The 17,972-nt window shown below is 42.3% G+C and overlaps 1 protein-coding gene and 1 long non-coding RNA gene across 2 annotated transcripts in view; one reads left to right on the top strand and one right to left on the bottom strand.

Moving 5' to 3' along the window:
* LOC111956495 (transmembrane inner ear expressed protein-like) overlaps positions 1–1,647 on the bottom strand; it is a 28,032-nt gene extending 26,385 nt beyond the window's left edge. Inside the window, exon 1 of the mRNA XM_023976946.2 lies at positions 1,297–1,647. Within this exon, the coding sequence (XP_023832714.1) occupies positions 1,297–1,416 (120 nt within the window). The 5' untranslated portion in view covers positions 1,417–1,647. The remainder of the gene's footprint in view (positions 1–1,296) is intronic.
* LOC139023495 (uncharacterized) overlaps positions 1–17,972 on the top strand; it is a 182,412-nt gene that overhangs the window by 38,168 nt on the left and 126,272 nt on the right. The window lies entirely within an intron of this gene.

The following is a 17,972-nucleotide window of genomic DNA, read 5'->3' as shown; positions in this document are numbered from 1 at the left end:
TTTCTTTGTTATTATCTAAATGAAAATAATTTTCCTCTAAGATTTCCCATTATTTAGATCCCTCTCGGAACATAATGAAATCTACCCCCTAAGTGAATGAAAATACACTGAGTACACAAAACATTAAGAACAAAACATTGAATCAACATGGAAAACTAATTGGATTAGAAAAAAGTTATCAACGTAAGGGAATTTAGTCTTTTTTTCACCCAATTTTTTACCTAAATCCAATGACATGGTGACATTTTTTGTTGGTTTCACAGTGAATTCACGTTAGTTGACAACTTAACCAAATGTAAATCAAAACTAGATGCTGAAATGACATCTGTGCACAGTGGGTTATGATTGACCTTGTTCACCAAATTCCAATTTCATTACAATCAATAATATTTTTTTAAATGGCTCATTATATTTATTAATGAATCAGCTTTTCCTACTGGATCTGTCACCTATTCTCTATTAAACTCTCTACCAAAATCTTCTGAAATCAACATTTGAATATCAGAGACCGATAAGTACAAATACATGGAGCGACCACCTTGGGAAAACTATGAGAAAACTCTGGATCTATTGAAGCAAAGTCAGGGAATTACATGAATATTAAAGCTACTCTGCCTCATCGGAGGATTTCATCACTAACGCCCACAAACTACAAATGCTGCTGGCGCTGCTGGTGCAGCATATCAACACAGAAATTGTTCACACGATCAACAGTCTGGGCATCCATCAGCAATAACAGTACATGTGTTGTCACTATATCAAGATGAACATTTCTAGAACTTTCATGTTTATTCTCTGATCTAGCATGGAATTGTGTTGCTTGTTTTGTACAACACCCTGTATGTGGTATAACATGGAGTCTCACATTTCAAAACAATGCATTACCTCCCTTCTATATTCTGCCGTGGTGCTCTCAACTACCTGCCACAGTATTTCATTTTTGATTCCGCCGCTTACAGCATCACTCCCAGCTTTAGAAAATACAAATGGCGGCAAATGGCTATCACTACGTCTGTGCATGCTGCAACGGCCCGTGTTCACCATGCTACTCTAGGAAGAACGCCACCACAAAGTATCCCATTACGACACATGTAGATTGACTATTGTCTAAGGAGCCGCCCAACACTATAGCTCTATAGCGAACAGGCCCCATTCATTAATCACATGAAAACAAGCAACCAGCCTATAAACAGTGGAGGGAGCGAGTGTGACAGACACCCACACCTCCGTAAGCAGTAACCCGATGATGAGCCTCAACCAGTGGACAAAGATGTGTATGAACGAACACGTTCTTACCTCTGGGTCTGGGACCTGGGAGAATACAGTGGAGATGCAGAAGGAGAGCAGCGCTGCCCCTAAGCCCAGCAGCACTGGCTGGAGAGGAGGACAGGAAGAAGGCTGTTCCCTGGCTGCCATTATTTTCCACTTTCCTTTCTCCCTGAAGGCTACAGCTCCTTGCCCCCTCTCTCCTCTCCTCTCCTCTCTTCTGCCTGCCTGGCTGGGTGGCTGGGCTGTGTGGTTGCGCTGCAGGCTACCCTGGACAGGACCACAATGGCCCTGGATGATTGATGGTCAGAGAGGAGTGCTGAAGAGGAAAGAGGGCGTCCTCTCTCCTTTCATCTGGTGTACTACCTCTGCCTCTCCTCCCCTGTTCTTCTTCCTCCCAACACAGAGCACCATACACCACTATAACACATCAGACTGTCTTCCTGTAGACAGCTCCACGAGCCACTAGCCAGCCCCTTCAGGTAGGGTCATTAATTAATGAATAGGACCGGTGTAGTTTACAGCCCATTCTGCCAGGAACGAGAGATAGGGAGGTTATAACACTGCTCTGTCTGGGGATAGGAGGTAGGGAGGTTATAACACTGCTCTGTCTGGGGGACGGGAGGTAGGGAGGATATAACACTGTTCTGTCTGGGGGACGGGAAGTAGGGAGGTTATAACACTGCTCTGTCTGGGGGATGGGAGTTAGTGAGGTTATAATACTGCTCTATCTGGGGGGACGGGAGTTAGGGAGGTAATAACACTGCTCTGTCTGGGGTACGGGAGGTAGGTAGGTTATAACACTGCTCTATCTGGGGATGGGAGGCAGGGAGGTTATAACACAGCTCTGTCTGGGGATGGGAGGTATGTACGTTATAACACTGCTCTATCTGGGGATGGGAGTCAGCGAGGTTATAACACTGCTCTGTCTGGGGGATGGGAGGCAGGGAGGTTATAACACTGCTCTGTCTGGGGGATGGGAGGCAGGGAGGTTATAACACAGCTCTGTCTGGGGATGGGAGGTATGTAGGTTATAACACTGCTCTATCTGGGGATGGGAGGCAGCGAGGTTATAACACTGCTCTGTCTGGGGGATGGGAGGCAGGGAGGTTATAACACTGCTCTGTCTCGGGGAGGGAGCTGCCTGCTTGTGTTGAAAAATCAGGGGAACATAGAGAGGTGAATGACATCATCTTTCAGTTCTACTGTCCTTGTCCTCTGTGTGGCAGGATATAATATAAAGCATAGGTTGTAGGTGTCTGGCTTCAGAACACAGTGTTGACTGACACTGTGTTGTTGCCAGTGGACTGTTGACAGGTATTTTGCTCCTGAAATTACAGATGGATAAATATAATCAATCACTTGGGTAATTTACTGACCTCAGAGTTGCAAGTATGTTATAACATAGTTATAACGTGTTTTTGTCCAGTTTTTTTGGTCTACAGTAACCAGATGTTCACACAAATCTGACTGGTCCATTTCACAGGATTGGTTGCTGCATTTATTGGTAAAAATGATGTGGAAATCAGTTTACTCTATACTCTGCTTTGACCATATGTAACACCCCCACCTCCACAGTAAGCAGGCAGAGACAGAGGTGGTTAGCTAGTGGTCATGGAACACACTGATGATGGCTCAGTTACACAATAAGAGAGCTGAGGCATAGTGACTGTCACTGTAGCAGCAGCATGGAGGAGGATCCCTTTCCCTTTAATCCCAGGCTCACATCCACATCACATGAAGAGATCTACTGGTTGATTTAGTTTAGTTTAGTTTTTTAAGATATCCATTAGTCCATCAGGGATAATACTCCCAGAGTCTTTGTCTGGCTAAGCCACCTTTTCTCGACTGGCTAAGGAGTCACTTAGGCTACTTAGGCTCCGTTCACACTTTTTTTTACTAATTGGTCTTTGACCAATCACATCAGGATCTTTTCACATCAGATCTTTTTCAGAACTGATTGTTCAAAAGACCAATTAGTGGAAGAAAATGACCCATCAGAATCGGGCTGCCTGTCTAAACGCAGCCAATGCCCTAGATCTGTGCTCTTCAATATTAAGCTGTCATACTCTCAATGATTAACCCTTACAGGATGTGAGAGGCCTACTCAATAGGATACATTAATGTGCTGCTCTTAGTTTGAATTAGGTTGCATCTTGTCATGTAAAACAAGCCACAATTAAGGATTTCATAAAGGGGGCCAACAGCCTAGGTGTTTGTCTTAGTCTTTTTAATGATCAAATACCTCACTTTGACATGTAAGTGCTCTTACAATGTGGTAAATAACTGCATTAAATTACTCATCATTCCCTTTTGAGTGTTTTGTGTACTAGGAGATACCAATGAGCTTCTGATAATGGTCTTCGGGAATGTCAAATGGTGGAAAATGTACAGGTTATTTTGGATCTGGGTTGCGCCGGCAACATGAGGTAGCTAACTGGGTGACAACATCACTTCCTGTGGGCAGCCATCTGGAACACAAGAATAAAGGGGTTTAAATACATATCACTTAAGTTAATTGTCCAATGGAAACACCTGCTGATTTCACAGGAGCAATTAGTCACACCTGTGACTGAACAAATGACACAATCTGGCCTGATTCTTCTGATGGTTAGATGGCCTGATGGTTAGATGGCCTGATTCTTCTGATGGTTAGATGGGAGGATAAGGGGGTTAACATGACCTAGTGTAAGTGACACAAGCAAATGGTTGGAAAACAAAATATGATTGAAAGGTGATAACTGGTTATTTTCTTCCAAAATAGGTAATTTTTTTGTTTAGTCTAAATCTATTTGATATAGATGAAAGTGGTGATTAGGCAATAATTATTTAAAGGCATCATACAAACATTTCATTAACTAGTTTTATAATCCCCTCTGCTCTAAGATGATATGAGATAACCGATAACCAATCAATAACCACAGCATGAATGGCATTGGAGGAAGCTTTTGGACATTTGCTTGGTTACCAGAAGCCATAGCAGCGCAACAACTAAATGGATGTCAATGGTATCTTTTATTCAGCATTGCCCTTGGTGCTACAGATTTTGTCACACAATTGCACATTTGTATTGCTTTTCTCAATACAAATTGCTGGCATAATCAGTTATCCACTCCAAGCCTTTGCTGTACTCCGTGTAGACACTAGACAGTGGGCAAGGTTTTGACTAGATAATATACAGAATACGGAAATAATTTACTTTTTGTAGCAGGTTAGGAGAACTTATGCAGCAGGTTAGGATAATTAACATAGTAGGTTAGTAGAAATAGGTTAAGGTTAGGAAAAGGGTTTGGGTTAGGGTTAGCTAAAATTATAAAATTCTCCCAGACCAGTAGACCTACGGGCAACATGGGAATGAATAATTGGCCAATTAGGTTTTATTTTCTATAGTCACAAGATGCGAGGGGGCAGCTGTCATCTTCATAGCTCACAACAGGAAATAGGCAGCAGTCACGCACAAAGATGTGCTGATATTCTGTTCTCTAACAGCTAGGTCTGAAACAATATGTTCGTGGAGGAGGATTTCCCTCATGCTCTTTTCTTCTTCATGACAGTTCCCATTATGGTCTTTTTCTATATATATAACCATTACTTAGTGATTTGTCACAATGTCAGTGTTATGTACTGTAGCTATATACTGTATCTTTATTTGATTTTTAACATATCCTTATTAGATGTATTGTACATTGGGAAATAGGGTTCTTCACTGTTTGACCCTGTGTACTTTGCACCCTGACTTCTCCTTCGACCTACTCTTCCTCAGATCATGTGGATTACATGAGAAACACACACGCACACACACACACACACACACACACACACACACACACACACACACACACACACACACACACACACACACACACACACACACACACACACACACACACACACACACACACACACACACAACACACACACACACACACACACACACACACACACACACACACAAACACACACGTCACACACACACACACACACACACACACACACACACACACAGGGAGCAACCTTTACCTTAAGGTCATTAAAGCTTGGGACCAGGAAGTAGAGGACAGAGCAAGGTGAGAAACAGGAAGTGCCCTCTGGAAGCACTTGAATAAATGTAGTCTGACAATAATGTATTACTCTATATGACCTTCAGTGATTGGATCCATCGAACATGAATACATTGAGATGCTGTACGTGAGCAGACGTTGTCCTTTTGACAGCTGCTTTTGACAGTATCATTAGTCTATGAATTATTAATCTGACAATTTTCAGGGGATCTGACATTTCCTGGTCTGATCTATTTCTCCTTCGGACTAAGATCAGCATTCTTATCTGAGCAGGGACTGGAAAGACAAACTGATTTCTACAACCACTGAGAGAGCTTGACAAGCCAAGATAACCAAAGAAAATACCAAGAGAAACATGCAAAAACTAGCCTGCATTCTTAAAATACTAATTAAATAACTTTGAGGAAAGAGAATATTCCCTTGATCAATGGTACTCTTCCTGCCGTTTGCTATAAACAAGGCAATTCCCCTGTATCTGTTTTGCCATGGCACTGTGATATAACACAACACCAGTCATATCCACCAACCATCTGTCGGTGGGGCGTCATGGACAGCAGTGTGTGAATGTGAAGAGGAGTTGAGCTAAAACAGTCACCAGGCCTTATCCCCACTTATCCTGCCTTGCTTGTTTAACATATGACTCATGGCTGATCTTACATGTCAACTGGGGTACAAAGGGTATCTGCATCAGTGGCTATGGCTATCGCTGTGGCAGACACATAACACAGTCAGTGATTCAGACTTCCAGGCAGCTTGAGTTGGGTCTATTCATCCTTACTACCTCAGCCATAAAAAGTATATGCCCCTTTGCCATGAGGGATGATTGGTAATAATGTGTGTGGTGTCTTCTCAGTGAAAGGTAAAATACACTACTGTTTGGGGTCACTTAGAATTGTCCTTGTTTTTGAAGGAAAAGCAATTTTTTGGGCCATTAAAATAACATAGAATTGATCAGAAATACAGTGTAGACATTGTTAATGTTGTACATGACTATTGTAGCTGTAAACGGCAGATTTTCTTATGGAATATCTACGTAGGTGTACAGAGGCCCATTATCAGCAACCATCACTCCTGTGTTCCAATGGCACGTTGTGTTAGCTAATCCAAGTTTATAATTTTAAAAGGCTAATTGATCATTAGAAAACCCTTTTGCAATTATGTTAGCACAGCTGAAAACTGTTGTTCTGATTAAAGAAGCAATAAAACTGGCCTTCTTTAGACTAGTTGAGTATCTGGAGCATCAGCATTTGTGGGTTCGATTACAGGCTCAAAATGGCCAGAAACAAAGACCTTTCTGCTGAAACTCGTCTAAACTCGTATATTCTTGTTCTGAGAAATGAAGGCTATTCTATGCGAGTAATTGCCAAGAAAACTGAAGATCTCGCACAACGCTATGTACTACTCCCTTCACAGAACAGCGCAAACTGGCTCTAACTAGAATAGAAAGAGGAGTGGGAGGCCCCGGTGCATAACTGAGCAAGAGGACAAGTACATTAGAGTGTCTAGTTTGAGAAACAGACACCTCACAAGTCCTCAACTGGAAGCTTCATTAAATAGTACCCGCAAAACACCAGTCTCAACGTCAACAGTGAAGAAGCGACTCCATGATGCTGGCCTTATAGGCAGAATTGCAAAGAAAAAGCCATACTGTATCTCAGACTGGCCACTAAAAATTAAATATTAAGTTGGGCAAAATAACACAGATACTGTTCAGAGGAAGATTGAAAAAAAGTGTTATGGACAGACGAATCTAAGTTTGAGGTGTTCGGATCACAAAGAAGAACTTTCGTGAGGCGCAGAAAAAATGAAAAGATACTTGCATAGTTTGGAGTGCTTGACGCCATCTGTCAAGCATGGTGGAGTTAATGTGATGGTCTGGCGGTGCTTTGGTGGTGGTAAAGTGGGAGATGTGTACAGGGTAAAAGGGATCTTGAAGAAGGAAGGCTATCACTCCATTTTGCAACGCCATGCCATACCCTTAATTGGAGCCAATTTCCTCCTACAACAAGACAATGACCCTAAGCACAGCACCAAACTATGCAAGAACTATTTAGGGAAGAAGCAGTCAGCTGGTATTCTGTCTATAATGGAGTGGCCAGCACAGTCATCGGATCTCAACCCTATTGAGCAGTTGTGGGAGCAGCTTGACCGTATGGTACGTAAGAAGTGCTCATCAAGCCAATCCAACTTGTGGGAGGTGCTTCAGGAAGCATGGGGTGAAACCTCTTCAGATTACTTCCAACACATTGACAACTAGAATGCCGAAGGTCTGCAAGGCTGTAATTGTTGCAAATGGACGATTCTTTGACGAAAGAAAAGTTTGAAGGACACAATTATTATGTCAATCAATTATAACCTTGTCAACGTCTTGACTATATTTCCTATTCATTTTGCAACTCATTTCATGTATGTTTTCATGTGACCCAAAACTTTTGTATGGTAGCAGTGGCGGATTTAGGTATAGGCAACATGGGCAGCAGCCCGGGGCGGCACAGGACGCCCGCACAAAAAAAATCGTAATGGTGACATTTGTGCAATCAGTTTTCTGTTGCTCATTTGCACGTCACGTCAATGATATCATGTCACCGTGTGGGACTGTGGGTGAATTAACCTTGTCTGAGGGGGCGCCCTGATTCTAGTTTGTGCGCTAGGCAGGCTACTGCCTGGGAAGGTCTCCCACTCAGAAGTACGAGATGGGGATGGTGCGGGTTAGATTGACCTCAGGTGTCCCCACTGTAAGCCCGAGGTAGGGCTGGGGAAATCTGTCAAATAGCGCACCTCTAACTTTGTACAGTACTAATGCAATTAGTAAAATCAGTCACACTACGAAATGCTACCAAATAAATCCCAATTCATTCATAATACTGTAAATATATAGTTTCAAAGACATATTGTTGCATTCTTTTCTGGTTTGTGCGAAATTGTTAAGAATAAAAGCAGTCTGCACACCACCAACGTGAGTTGGTTTAGTTTTGACACTTGATTGACAGTGTTGGGGTCATGGGTAATGTATTGATGCTCGAGTGCCAAATCAACACAAATTTGTTTTTATTTGTCTTTGTTACTTCTTATTTTTGAGTCTTATTTTTGTATATATTTTTATATTTATTTAGTTTTAAATGTTATGATTATTTATTTGTGTTGTTCCAAATGTCTGAATAAAAATTACAGTTAGTGCAGAATGGTGCTTTTTTTGTTGTTGGGTGGGGTGGGGGGGTTCGCCCAGGGAGCCATACAAGCTAGAACCGAGAACTAATTTTCCAAAATGATTGCTTTGATGGTAGCCTCTGTCACAGGCTACTATGATAGAGTTGGGGTCAGCTGCCAAGGTGTGCATCCGTTAACATCTGATAAAAATAAGTTATAAAAACAGGTATAACTAGAGGACAGAGTCATATGAAGACAAAACAGAGGAATTGTCCAAGATAACATACTGGTGTATTGCAGCCAAGGGCTTAGCAATTTGACCAAATACGTGAGTTACACAAAATGGGGTGCTCCCATTCATTTTCAGAATAAAAGTGTTTATTTGTAGACTCGAACATTGCTATTCGTTGAGGCCTCGGGCAACATCTTATCTTTGATTATTTCCCAGAAATGTTTTCTTCTTGGAAATAAAAGCAGTGCTTGCTGTACCTGTTGAAAATACAATATAAGTCTGGAACACATAGACTATGAATTCAAATTGGTAATTTAAGGGATAATCTAATTTATTAGAATAGAAAGCTGCACATATTAATGTATTTTGTCCATTGTGAATTCAGATGAGACGTTCATCACATGAAATTAAATTATAATTCATTGTCAAAATCATTTCATCAGAGGTAGAAAATGGAAATACAGAATTGACCACACTGCCATCTAGTGATATGCACTGAATGTAAATGTTGACCCTGTCCCGTCTGTGTGTGCTTAAGCCAAGTCTCTGTGTATAATATATTTGATATCATTCCAAAGATGAGTTGGTTACAGCACAATATGGTTAGTACTGTTTGGGTGCAGAGCTGGTTTGTGTGCGCAGTTTAAAACCCTGAGAACTTCCCTTTTAAAACCAATGACAGGGAGTGACTGACTGTGATATCAACATCTATCTATATTGTACATCATGATATATTGAACATCAATAACAATGTCAAGATCAGTTTCAATGACCTTTTCCAAGTCACGTAGGGCAAAATTATTTTCATTGTTGTAAACCCAACCTTGATTTATTTTTATCAAGCCTAAATACCTTTGTTGTAAAACCACAGTCTTGGCTTGGTTTCCTCCTTACTTACTGTAGATTAGGACTCATCTGGGGCAGCATATTTATTTGCTTTCCATTGCATGTAAATGAGAAAGTTGTTACAGTGGGAATGAATAGACTCATAGAGGGGCACACGTTCGTTTTCAGGGCCTAGAGACATGTTCACACACACACACAGTATCCCTCAAATACTGATGGCTAACTTAAACCTCTGCGTTCACAGCTCGGGTGGTTGACTTTAGTTTCTGGATGCAGTGAATGGTCTGGAGGAAGCACTGATCCAGAATGAGGGGGAACACCTCTGAGGAGAAGGATGGAGAAAGGAGTCATTGAAACCTGGAATGACAAATAGGTCAGCATGTTTACGTACTGCTGTGTTTACACAAGCTTATGTTTGGCTTGGTGGGTTATTGGGCATTTTGGAATAAATCTGCACCTTTCTGCGTAATCCAACTTTCATACAACAACATTAAAATCGTTTGGTGTAAATGTAATTTATTTGAAAGTGATGACAGTGACATCCATGTAATTACTGAAGTCATCAGGAATAGACATATTAATGTTAATGCTTCGTTTGTAAACAAGAGGCGGGAATTTACCAGCTGTGAAGTTGTAAATACCAGTTGGATGTATTCACGTGCTTTGAACTCATTCAAAGTATTCACGTGCTAATGACCAACAAGCTACATAAACCATAAACTAAAAGTACAGCTATCATGCTTGGAAACAAATTACAGTGTTCAAAAACCATATTAGTCGATTGCTTTTTATAAATAATGTTTTGTTGCTTCATTTAACTGCCGAAAATGCTGTTATTGAGGTCATTTCCTTAGTAGGTGATGTCAGAGGTCAGGATGTGGGAGAAGTGGGTGAAGTTGGTCAGGATGATAGAGGAGTTTCCCACCAGTAATTTACCAGTGGAAGGGCTGTTGAAGATTTTTCCCAGTCGTATGTGGTAAATTCTCACTTCCCACTTGGTTACAAATGCAGCATTAGACAACATGGGGGTTTACTACTTGGTGACATACAGGAGTGACTGACAGCTCATTTAAGTTGCAAATGAATGCAATATAATGGTATAATTGTATTCATAACTGACTTACACAGAATGTAAAAAACATTAGTCCCGTGTGTGTCACGACTTCCGCCGAAGTCGGCCCTTCTCCTTGTTCGGGTGGTGTTCGGCGGTCGACGTCACCGGCTTTCTAGTCACCATCGATCCATTTTTCAGTTTCGTTTTGTTTTGTCTGTATTTTACACACCTGGTTTCAATTCCCCCCATCATGTTCCCTATTTAACCCTCTGTCTTTCATTTATGTTTGTCCGTGATTGTTTGTGCGTTAGGTGTTGTATTTGATACGTGTCCGTATCTGTTTCTTTTCCATTTGTGGAWTTGTGCATATATTTTGAGTAAAAACTCTGTGGTTTCGCTCAGACCTGTGTCCTGCGTTTGACTCCATACATTCTCCGCACACAACCCTGACAGTGTGGCTCAGTTGGTAGAGCATGGTTGGGTTGTGGGTTGATTCCCACGGAAGACAAGTATGATAAATGTATCCACTCAATACTGCAAGTCGCTCTTGATAAGAGTGTCTGCTAAATGACTAAAATGTACAAATGTATTAGGAAGAGAGGCTCTTTCCATGACAGACTGAACAGGTGAAATCTATGATCCCTTATTGATGTCACCTGATAAATCCACTTTAATCAGTGCAAATGAATGGTAGGTGACAGGTTAAAAAGAAGGACAATTGAGACATGGATTGTGTATGTGTGCCATTCAGAGAGTAAATGAACAAGACAATAGATGTAAGTGCCTTTGAATGAGGTATGGTAGTAGGTGCCTGGCACACTGGTTTGAGTGTGTCAAGAACTGCAACGCTGCTGGGTTTTTCATGCTCATCAGTTCCCGTGTGTCTCAAGAATGGTCCACCACCCAAAGGAAACCCAGCCAACTTGACAAAACTGTGGGAAGCATGGAGTCAACATGGGCCAGCATCCCTGTGGAACGCTTTCAACACCTTGTAGTCCATGCTCAAACAAATTGAGGCTGTTCTGAGTGCAAAAGGGGGTGCAACTCAATGTTAGGAGAGTGTTCCCAATGTTTTGTAGCCTCAGTGTATACTGTGCCTTCGGAAAGTATTCATACCCCTTGACTCTTTCCAAATGTTGTTACGTTACAGCCTTATTCTAAAATGGATTGAATAAATAAAAATCCTCAGCAATCTACACACAATACCCCATAATGACAAAGCAAAAACAGGTTTTTAGAAGTTTTACCAAATTGATTAAAAATAGAGAACAGAAAGACCTTATTTCCCTAAGTATTCATACCCTTTGCTATGAGACTCAAAATTGAGCTCGGGTACATCCTGTTTCCATTGATCATCCTTGAAATGTTTCTACAAATTGATTGGAGTCCACCTGTGGTAAAGTCAATTGATTGGACATGATTTGGAAACTGTGTGCCTTTCCAAAAGGCACACAACGCCACCAATCAGGCCTTTATGGTAGAGTGGCCAGATGGAAGCCACACCTCAGTAAAAGGCACATGACAGCCCACTTGGAGTTTGCCAAAAGGCACCTAAAGACTCAAGATTCTCTGGTCTGATGAAACCAAAATCGAACTCTTTGGCCTGAATGCCATGCGCCAGCTCTGTAGGAAACCTGGCACCAACTCTATGGTGACAAATGGTGGTGGCAGCATCATGATGTGGGGATATTTTTCAGCGGCAGGGACTGGGAGACTAGTTAGGATCGAGGCAAAGATGAACGGAGCAAAGTACAGAGAGATCCTTGATGAAAACCTGTTCCAGAGCTCTCAGGACCTCAGATTGGGGTGAAGGTTCACCTTCCAACAGGACAAGGACCCTATGCACACAGCCAAGACAATGCAGTAGTGGCTTCGGGACAAGTCTCTGAATGTCCTTGAGTGGCCCAGCCAGCGCCTGGACTTGAACCTGATCGAACATTTCTGGAGAGACCTGAAAATACCTGTGCAGCAACGCTCTCCATCCAACCTGACAGAGCTTGAGAGGATCTGCAGAGAAGAATGGGAGAAACTCCCCAAATACAGGTGTGCCAGGCTTGTAGCGTAATACCCAAGGCGACTTGGGTATGGCGCCAAAAGGAGATGGCTGCCGTTTTATGATCCTGCAACCATTTGTGCTATTGTGTATGTTTTTTCGCGTTATTTGTAACTTATTTTGTACATAATGTTTCTGCCACCGTGTCTTATGGCCGAAAAGAGCTTCTAGATATCAGGACAGCGATTACTTACCCTGTACTGGAGGAATACTTTTTCTTCAATGAGTCAGAAGGGAAGGATTTACTTCAGAGACGGAGGTATGGGGGATGAAGGTTTGGGTGACTTGTAAGGATCCGTCGCCGAGAGGGTAGTCTACCTTTACCATCAGTCCTATCAGCCAACATACAATCAATCGATAAAAAAATAGACAAAGTATCTTACCAACGGGCCATTAAAAACTGTAATATCTTATATTTCACACAATCTTGGCTGAATGACGACATGAATAAGATACAGCTGGCGTGTTTTAAGCTTTTTCGGAAGGATAAAACAGCGGCCTCTGGTAAGACAAGGGATGGCAGTCTATGTATATTTGTAAACAACAGCTGGTGCACGAAATCTAAGGAAGTCTCAAGGTTTTGCTCACCTAAGGTAGAGTATCTCATCATAAACTGTAGACCACACTATTTACCAAGAGAGTTTTCATCTGTATTTTTCATAGCTGTCTATATACCACCACAAACCGATGCTGGCACTAAGATCGAACTCAATGAGCTTTATACGGTGTTACAACCTGGCTCAAGATTGTAACAAACAATGGAAAACCACACTGAGTAAAGGAATAACAAAATTTATTTATTACATAAATAAAGTAAACACTCACAACAATAATCAGATGGGACATGAAGGTCAGTAAATTAGGTGTCAACTGCCAAAGCCACAGCGAAACAACCAAAGGTATGCATGGAGAGAGGTATTGCTGAATTGGGAAACAGTGGCTTTATGCCACATCTGAGTTTTCACAGGTGTGCCCCATCAGCACTGACGACCCTCCCTGCTCCGCCCACCTCTTCTAATCCGCCCAGCATTCTCCTGCAGGAAGTAAGCACAGCAAAACCCAGTAGACAGAGAAGGGAGGGGCCGTCACAACGGCCATAAGCAAACAGGAAAACGCTCATCCAGAGATGGCGCTCCTAGTAGCCGGGGACTTTAATGCAGGGATACTCAAATCCGTTTTACCTCATTTCTACCAGCATGTTAAATGTGCAACCAGAGGGAAAAAAACTTGAGACCACCTTCACTCCTCACACAGGGACGCGAACAAAGCTCTCCCTCGCCCTCTATTTGGCAAATCTGACCATAAGTCTATCTTCCTGATTCCTGCTTATAAGCAAAAACTAAAGCAGGAAGCACCAGTGACTCGGTCAATAAGAAAGTGGTCAGATGAAGCAATTGCTAAGCTACAGGACTGTTTTGCTAGCACAAACTGGAATATGTTCCAGGATTCTTTCAGTGGCATTGAGGAGTACACCATATCAGTCACTGGCTTCATCAATAAGTGCATCGATGACATCGTCCCCACAGTGACCGTACATACATACCCCAACCAGAAGCCATGGATTACAGGCAACATCCCCACTGGGCTAAAGGGTAGAGCTGCCGCTTTCAAGAAGCGGGACTCTAACCCAGAAGCTTATAAGAAATCCTGCTATGCCCTCCGACGAAAGCGTCAAAGCGTCAATACAGGACTAAGATTGAATCGTACTACTACACTGTCTCCGACGCTCGTCGGATGTGGCAGGGCTTGCAAACTATTACAAACTACAAAGCACAGCCGCAAGCTGCCCAGTGACACGAGCCTACCAGACGAGCTAAATTACTTCTATGCTCGCTTCGAGGCAAGTAACACTGATGCATGCATTAGAGCATCAGCTTTTCCCGGAAGACTGTGTGATCACGCTCTCCATAGCCGATGTGAATAAGACCTTTACACAGGTAAAAATTTACAAGGCAGCAGGGCCAGATGGATTACCATGACGTGTACTCCGAGCATGCGTTCACCAACTGGCAAGTGTCTTCACTGACATTTTCAACCTGTCCCTGACTGAGTCTGTAATACCAACATGTTTCAAGCAGACCAACATAGTCCCTGTGCCCAATAACACTAAGGTAACCTGCCTAAATGACTACCGACTCGTAGCACTCACGTCTGTAGCCATGAAGTGCTTTGAAAGGATGGTCATGGCTCACATCAACACTATTATCCCAGAAACCCTAGACCCACTCCAATTTGCATACCGCCCCAACAGATCCACAGATAAAACAATCTCTATTGCACTCCACACTGCCCTTTCCCACCTGGACAAAAATAACACCTATGTGAGAATGCTATTCATTGAGTACAGCTCAGCATTCAACACCACAGTGCCCCTAAGCTCATCACTAAGCTAAGGACCCTGGGACTAAACACCTCCCTCTGCAACTGGATCCTGGACTTCCTGATGGACCGCCCCCAAGTGGTAAGGGTTGGTAACAACACATCCGCCACACTGATCCTTAACACGGGGGCCCCTCAGGGGTGCGTGCTCAGCCCCCTCCTATACTCCCTGTTCACTCATAACTGCATGGCCATGCACGACTCCAACACCTTCATCAAGTTTGCCGATGACATAACAGTGGTAGGCATGAACACCAACAATGATGAGACAGCCTACAGGGAGGAGGTCAGAGACGTGTCCGTGTGGTGCCAGGACAACAACCTCTCCCTCAATGTGATCAAGATAAAGGAGATGATTGTGGACTACAGGAAAAGGAGGACTGAGCACGCCCCTTTTTTCATCGACGGGGCTGCAGTGGAGCAGGTTGACTGAAGGAGACTGAAAAGATTTGGCATGGGTCCTCAGATTCTCAAAAGGTTCTACAGCTGCACCATCGAGAGCATCCTGACTGGTTGCATCACTGCCTGGTATGGCAACTGCTCAGCCTCCGACCTGCAAGGCACTACAGAGGGTAGTGTGTACGGCCCAGTACATCACTGGGGCCAAGCTTCCCGCCATCCAGGACCTCTACACCAGGCGGTGTCAAAGACTCCAGCCACCCTAGTCATGGACTGTTCTGTCTACTACCGCATGGCAAGCGGTACCGGAGCGTCAAGTCTAGGTCCAAGAGGCTTCTAAACAGCTTCTACTCCCAAGCCATAAGACTCCTGAACAGCTAATCAAATGGCTACCCTGACCCCTCTTTTACGCTGCTGCTACTCTCTGTTTATTATCTATGCAAAGTCACTTTAACTCTACCTACATGTACATATTACATCAATTACCTCGACTAACCGGTTTCCATGCACATTGACTCTGTACCGATACCCCCTGAATATAGCCTCACTATTGTCATTTTACTGCTGCTGTTAAATTATTTGTCACTTTTATTTTCAATTTTTTACTTAACACTTTTTTTCTTAAAACTTCTTAAAGTATTGTTTGTTAAGGGCTCGTAAGTAAGCATTTCACTGTAAGGTCTACAACTGTTGTATACGGCGCATGTGACAAATACATTTTGATTTGATTTGACTCAAGGCTGTAGTCGCTGCCATGGGTGCTTCAACAAAGTACTGAGTAAAGGCTCTGAAAACTTATGTAATTGTTATATTTCAGGGTTTTTTGAATGATAAATTAACAAAAATGTATAAAAACCTGTTTTTGCTTCGTCATTATGGGTATTGTGTGTAGAATGATTTACTGTTGTTTTATTTCTTTACTTACCTATTGTTCACCGAATACCTTTTTTGCACTATTGGTTAGAGCATGTAAGTAAGCATTTCACTGTAAGGCCTACACCTGTTGTATTCAGCGCACGTGACAAATAAACTTTGATTTGATTTGATGAGAACATTTCCTATTCAAAGAAGGCTGTAACGCAAAATAATTTGGAAAAAGTCAAGGGGTCTGAATACTTTCCAAAGGCACTGTATGAGCTGTCAGTCACTAAGTGTAGTGAGTACTTAGTTTAGAGAAAATCCTGGTTTCATTTGTGCAGATTGACGTTGTGAAGGGATCCCAATCATAATCATGAATGTTTGGTATAGCATAACAGTGTCAAATTGGTTATTGAGGAATATTCAGAATGCACACATCATCCATTGAGTAGCCTACACTTAACATATCAGACTTTGTCATATGATCATTTGAGGATGTTTCTATACCGTGATGATGTAGTTATTGCATATGATAACAATTTGCTCCATCAACAAAAGCTGTGAAGTTACTTTGATACAAAACCTGGCATCGTTGTGGTGAAAGCCTAAAGTAGCAAGTCCTTTGCTTTCTTCTCTGTCTTATCTAGTCAAAGTCACAGCTACAGTAAGTAAAACGCTGCTAATAGTGCACTACCTAGAGTGCCTCACCTTCGATCCTAGGTGTGCATTGCAACATCAGCAGTTTTGTGTTGTGTTTCTTGCAGTATAAAGCATTTCTTCATCATATCCTGAAGTCTGATATTTTTGTCTTGTGGCACTTTTTCTCTCTTTCGCTCGGTCCAGCCGGGACCCGCCAATCTCCCAAGGGGTTCTGGGAGAAATAGTGCAGTATTTCAAGCAGCACACTAACTCAGCCATGGGTTTAAATTAAGCGTGATGTGGAGGGACGGGGAGGGAGAGCAGGGGGTTCTGCTGAAATCCTTTTGGCTAACTCCCACAAGGGTACACAGTCCAGTGGACAGATCTTTGGAATCCACTAGTGGAATGAGATGCACAGGTCATATACTGTAGATACAGTATGCATTGAGAACATGCTCTAGGGATCCTAGTTTGTGTAGCTTTAAGTCTGCATTCGTTTTCGACCACTATTCCCCCACATCTGGTTTTAAGTCAGAAGTGATTATCCGCGATAACTCTGAATAATTTGGAACTATTGAGTGACTTTACCTTATTTACTATTTGGTTTGGGGTTGTCAAATATTTATGTGTGATACTGTAGCCAAGTCTAACTAAACATTACCAAATATCCTTTCATTGATCAAATTAAAATAATATTTCTGTTGCTTTGTTGCTATAACATGTTAACGACTCCATTGGTGGAATACAAACACACTGCGGCTCTCTATAATATATCATACAAACACACTGAGGCTCTATAATATATATTAGAAACACACTGAGAAAGTGCTAGAGGTGTTAAAACAAGGATATAGTATATTAATACGATATGAAAGTGACATTTAGAAAAGAAAAGCACCTATGGACAAGTCTATCCACTACATGGGGGCCATCAAAGTAGGTCATTGTCTTTTTGTGGTGAACAGGGTTAGCAGGGAGCAGTCAGGAGACCAGGAACCAGTAATGACATTGTATTGCTGAAACAGACAGGCCTGTTCC

Source organism: Salvelinus sp. IW2-2015, linkage group LG32, assembly GCF_002910315.2.
Source record: "Salvelinus sp. IW2-2015 linkage group LG32, ASM291031v2, whole genome shotgun sequence".
NCBI classification, from domain to species: Eukaryota; Metazoa; Chordata; class Actinopteri; order Salmoniformes; family Salmonidae; genus Salvelinus; species Salvelinus sp. IW2-2015.
The sequence above is the reverse complement of the archived record's forward strand: the minus strand, read 5'-3'. Positions and strand labels throughout refer to the sequence as shown.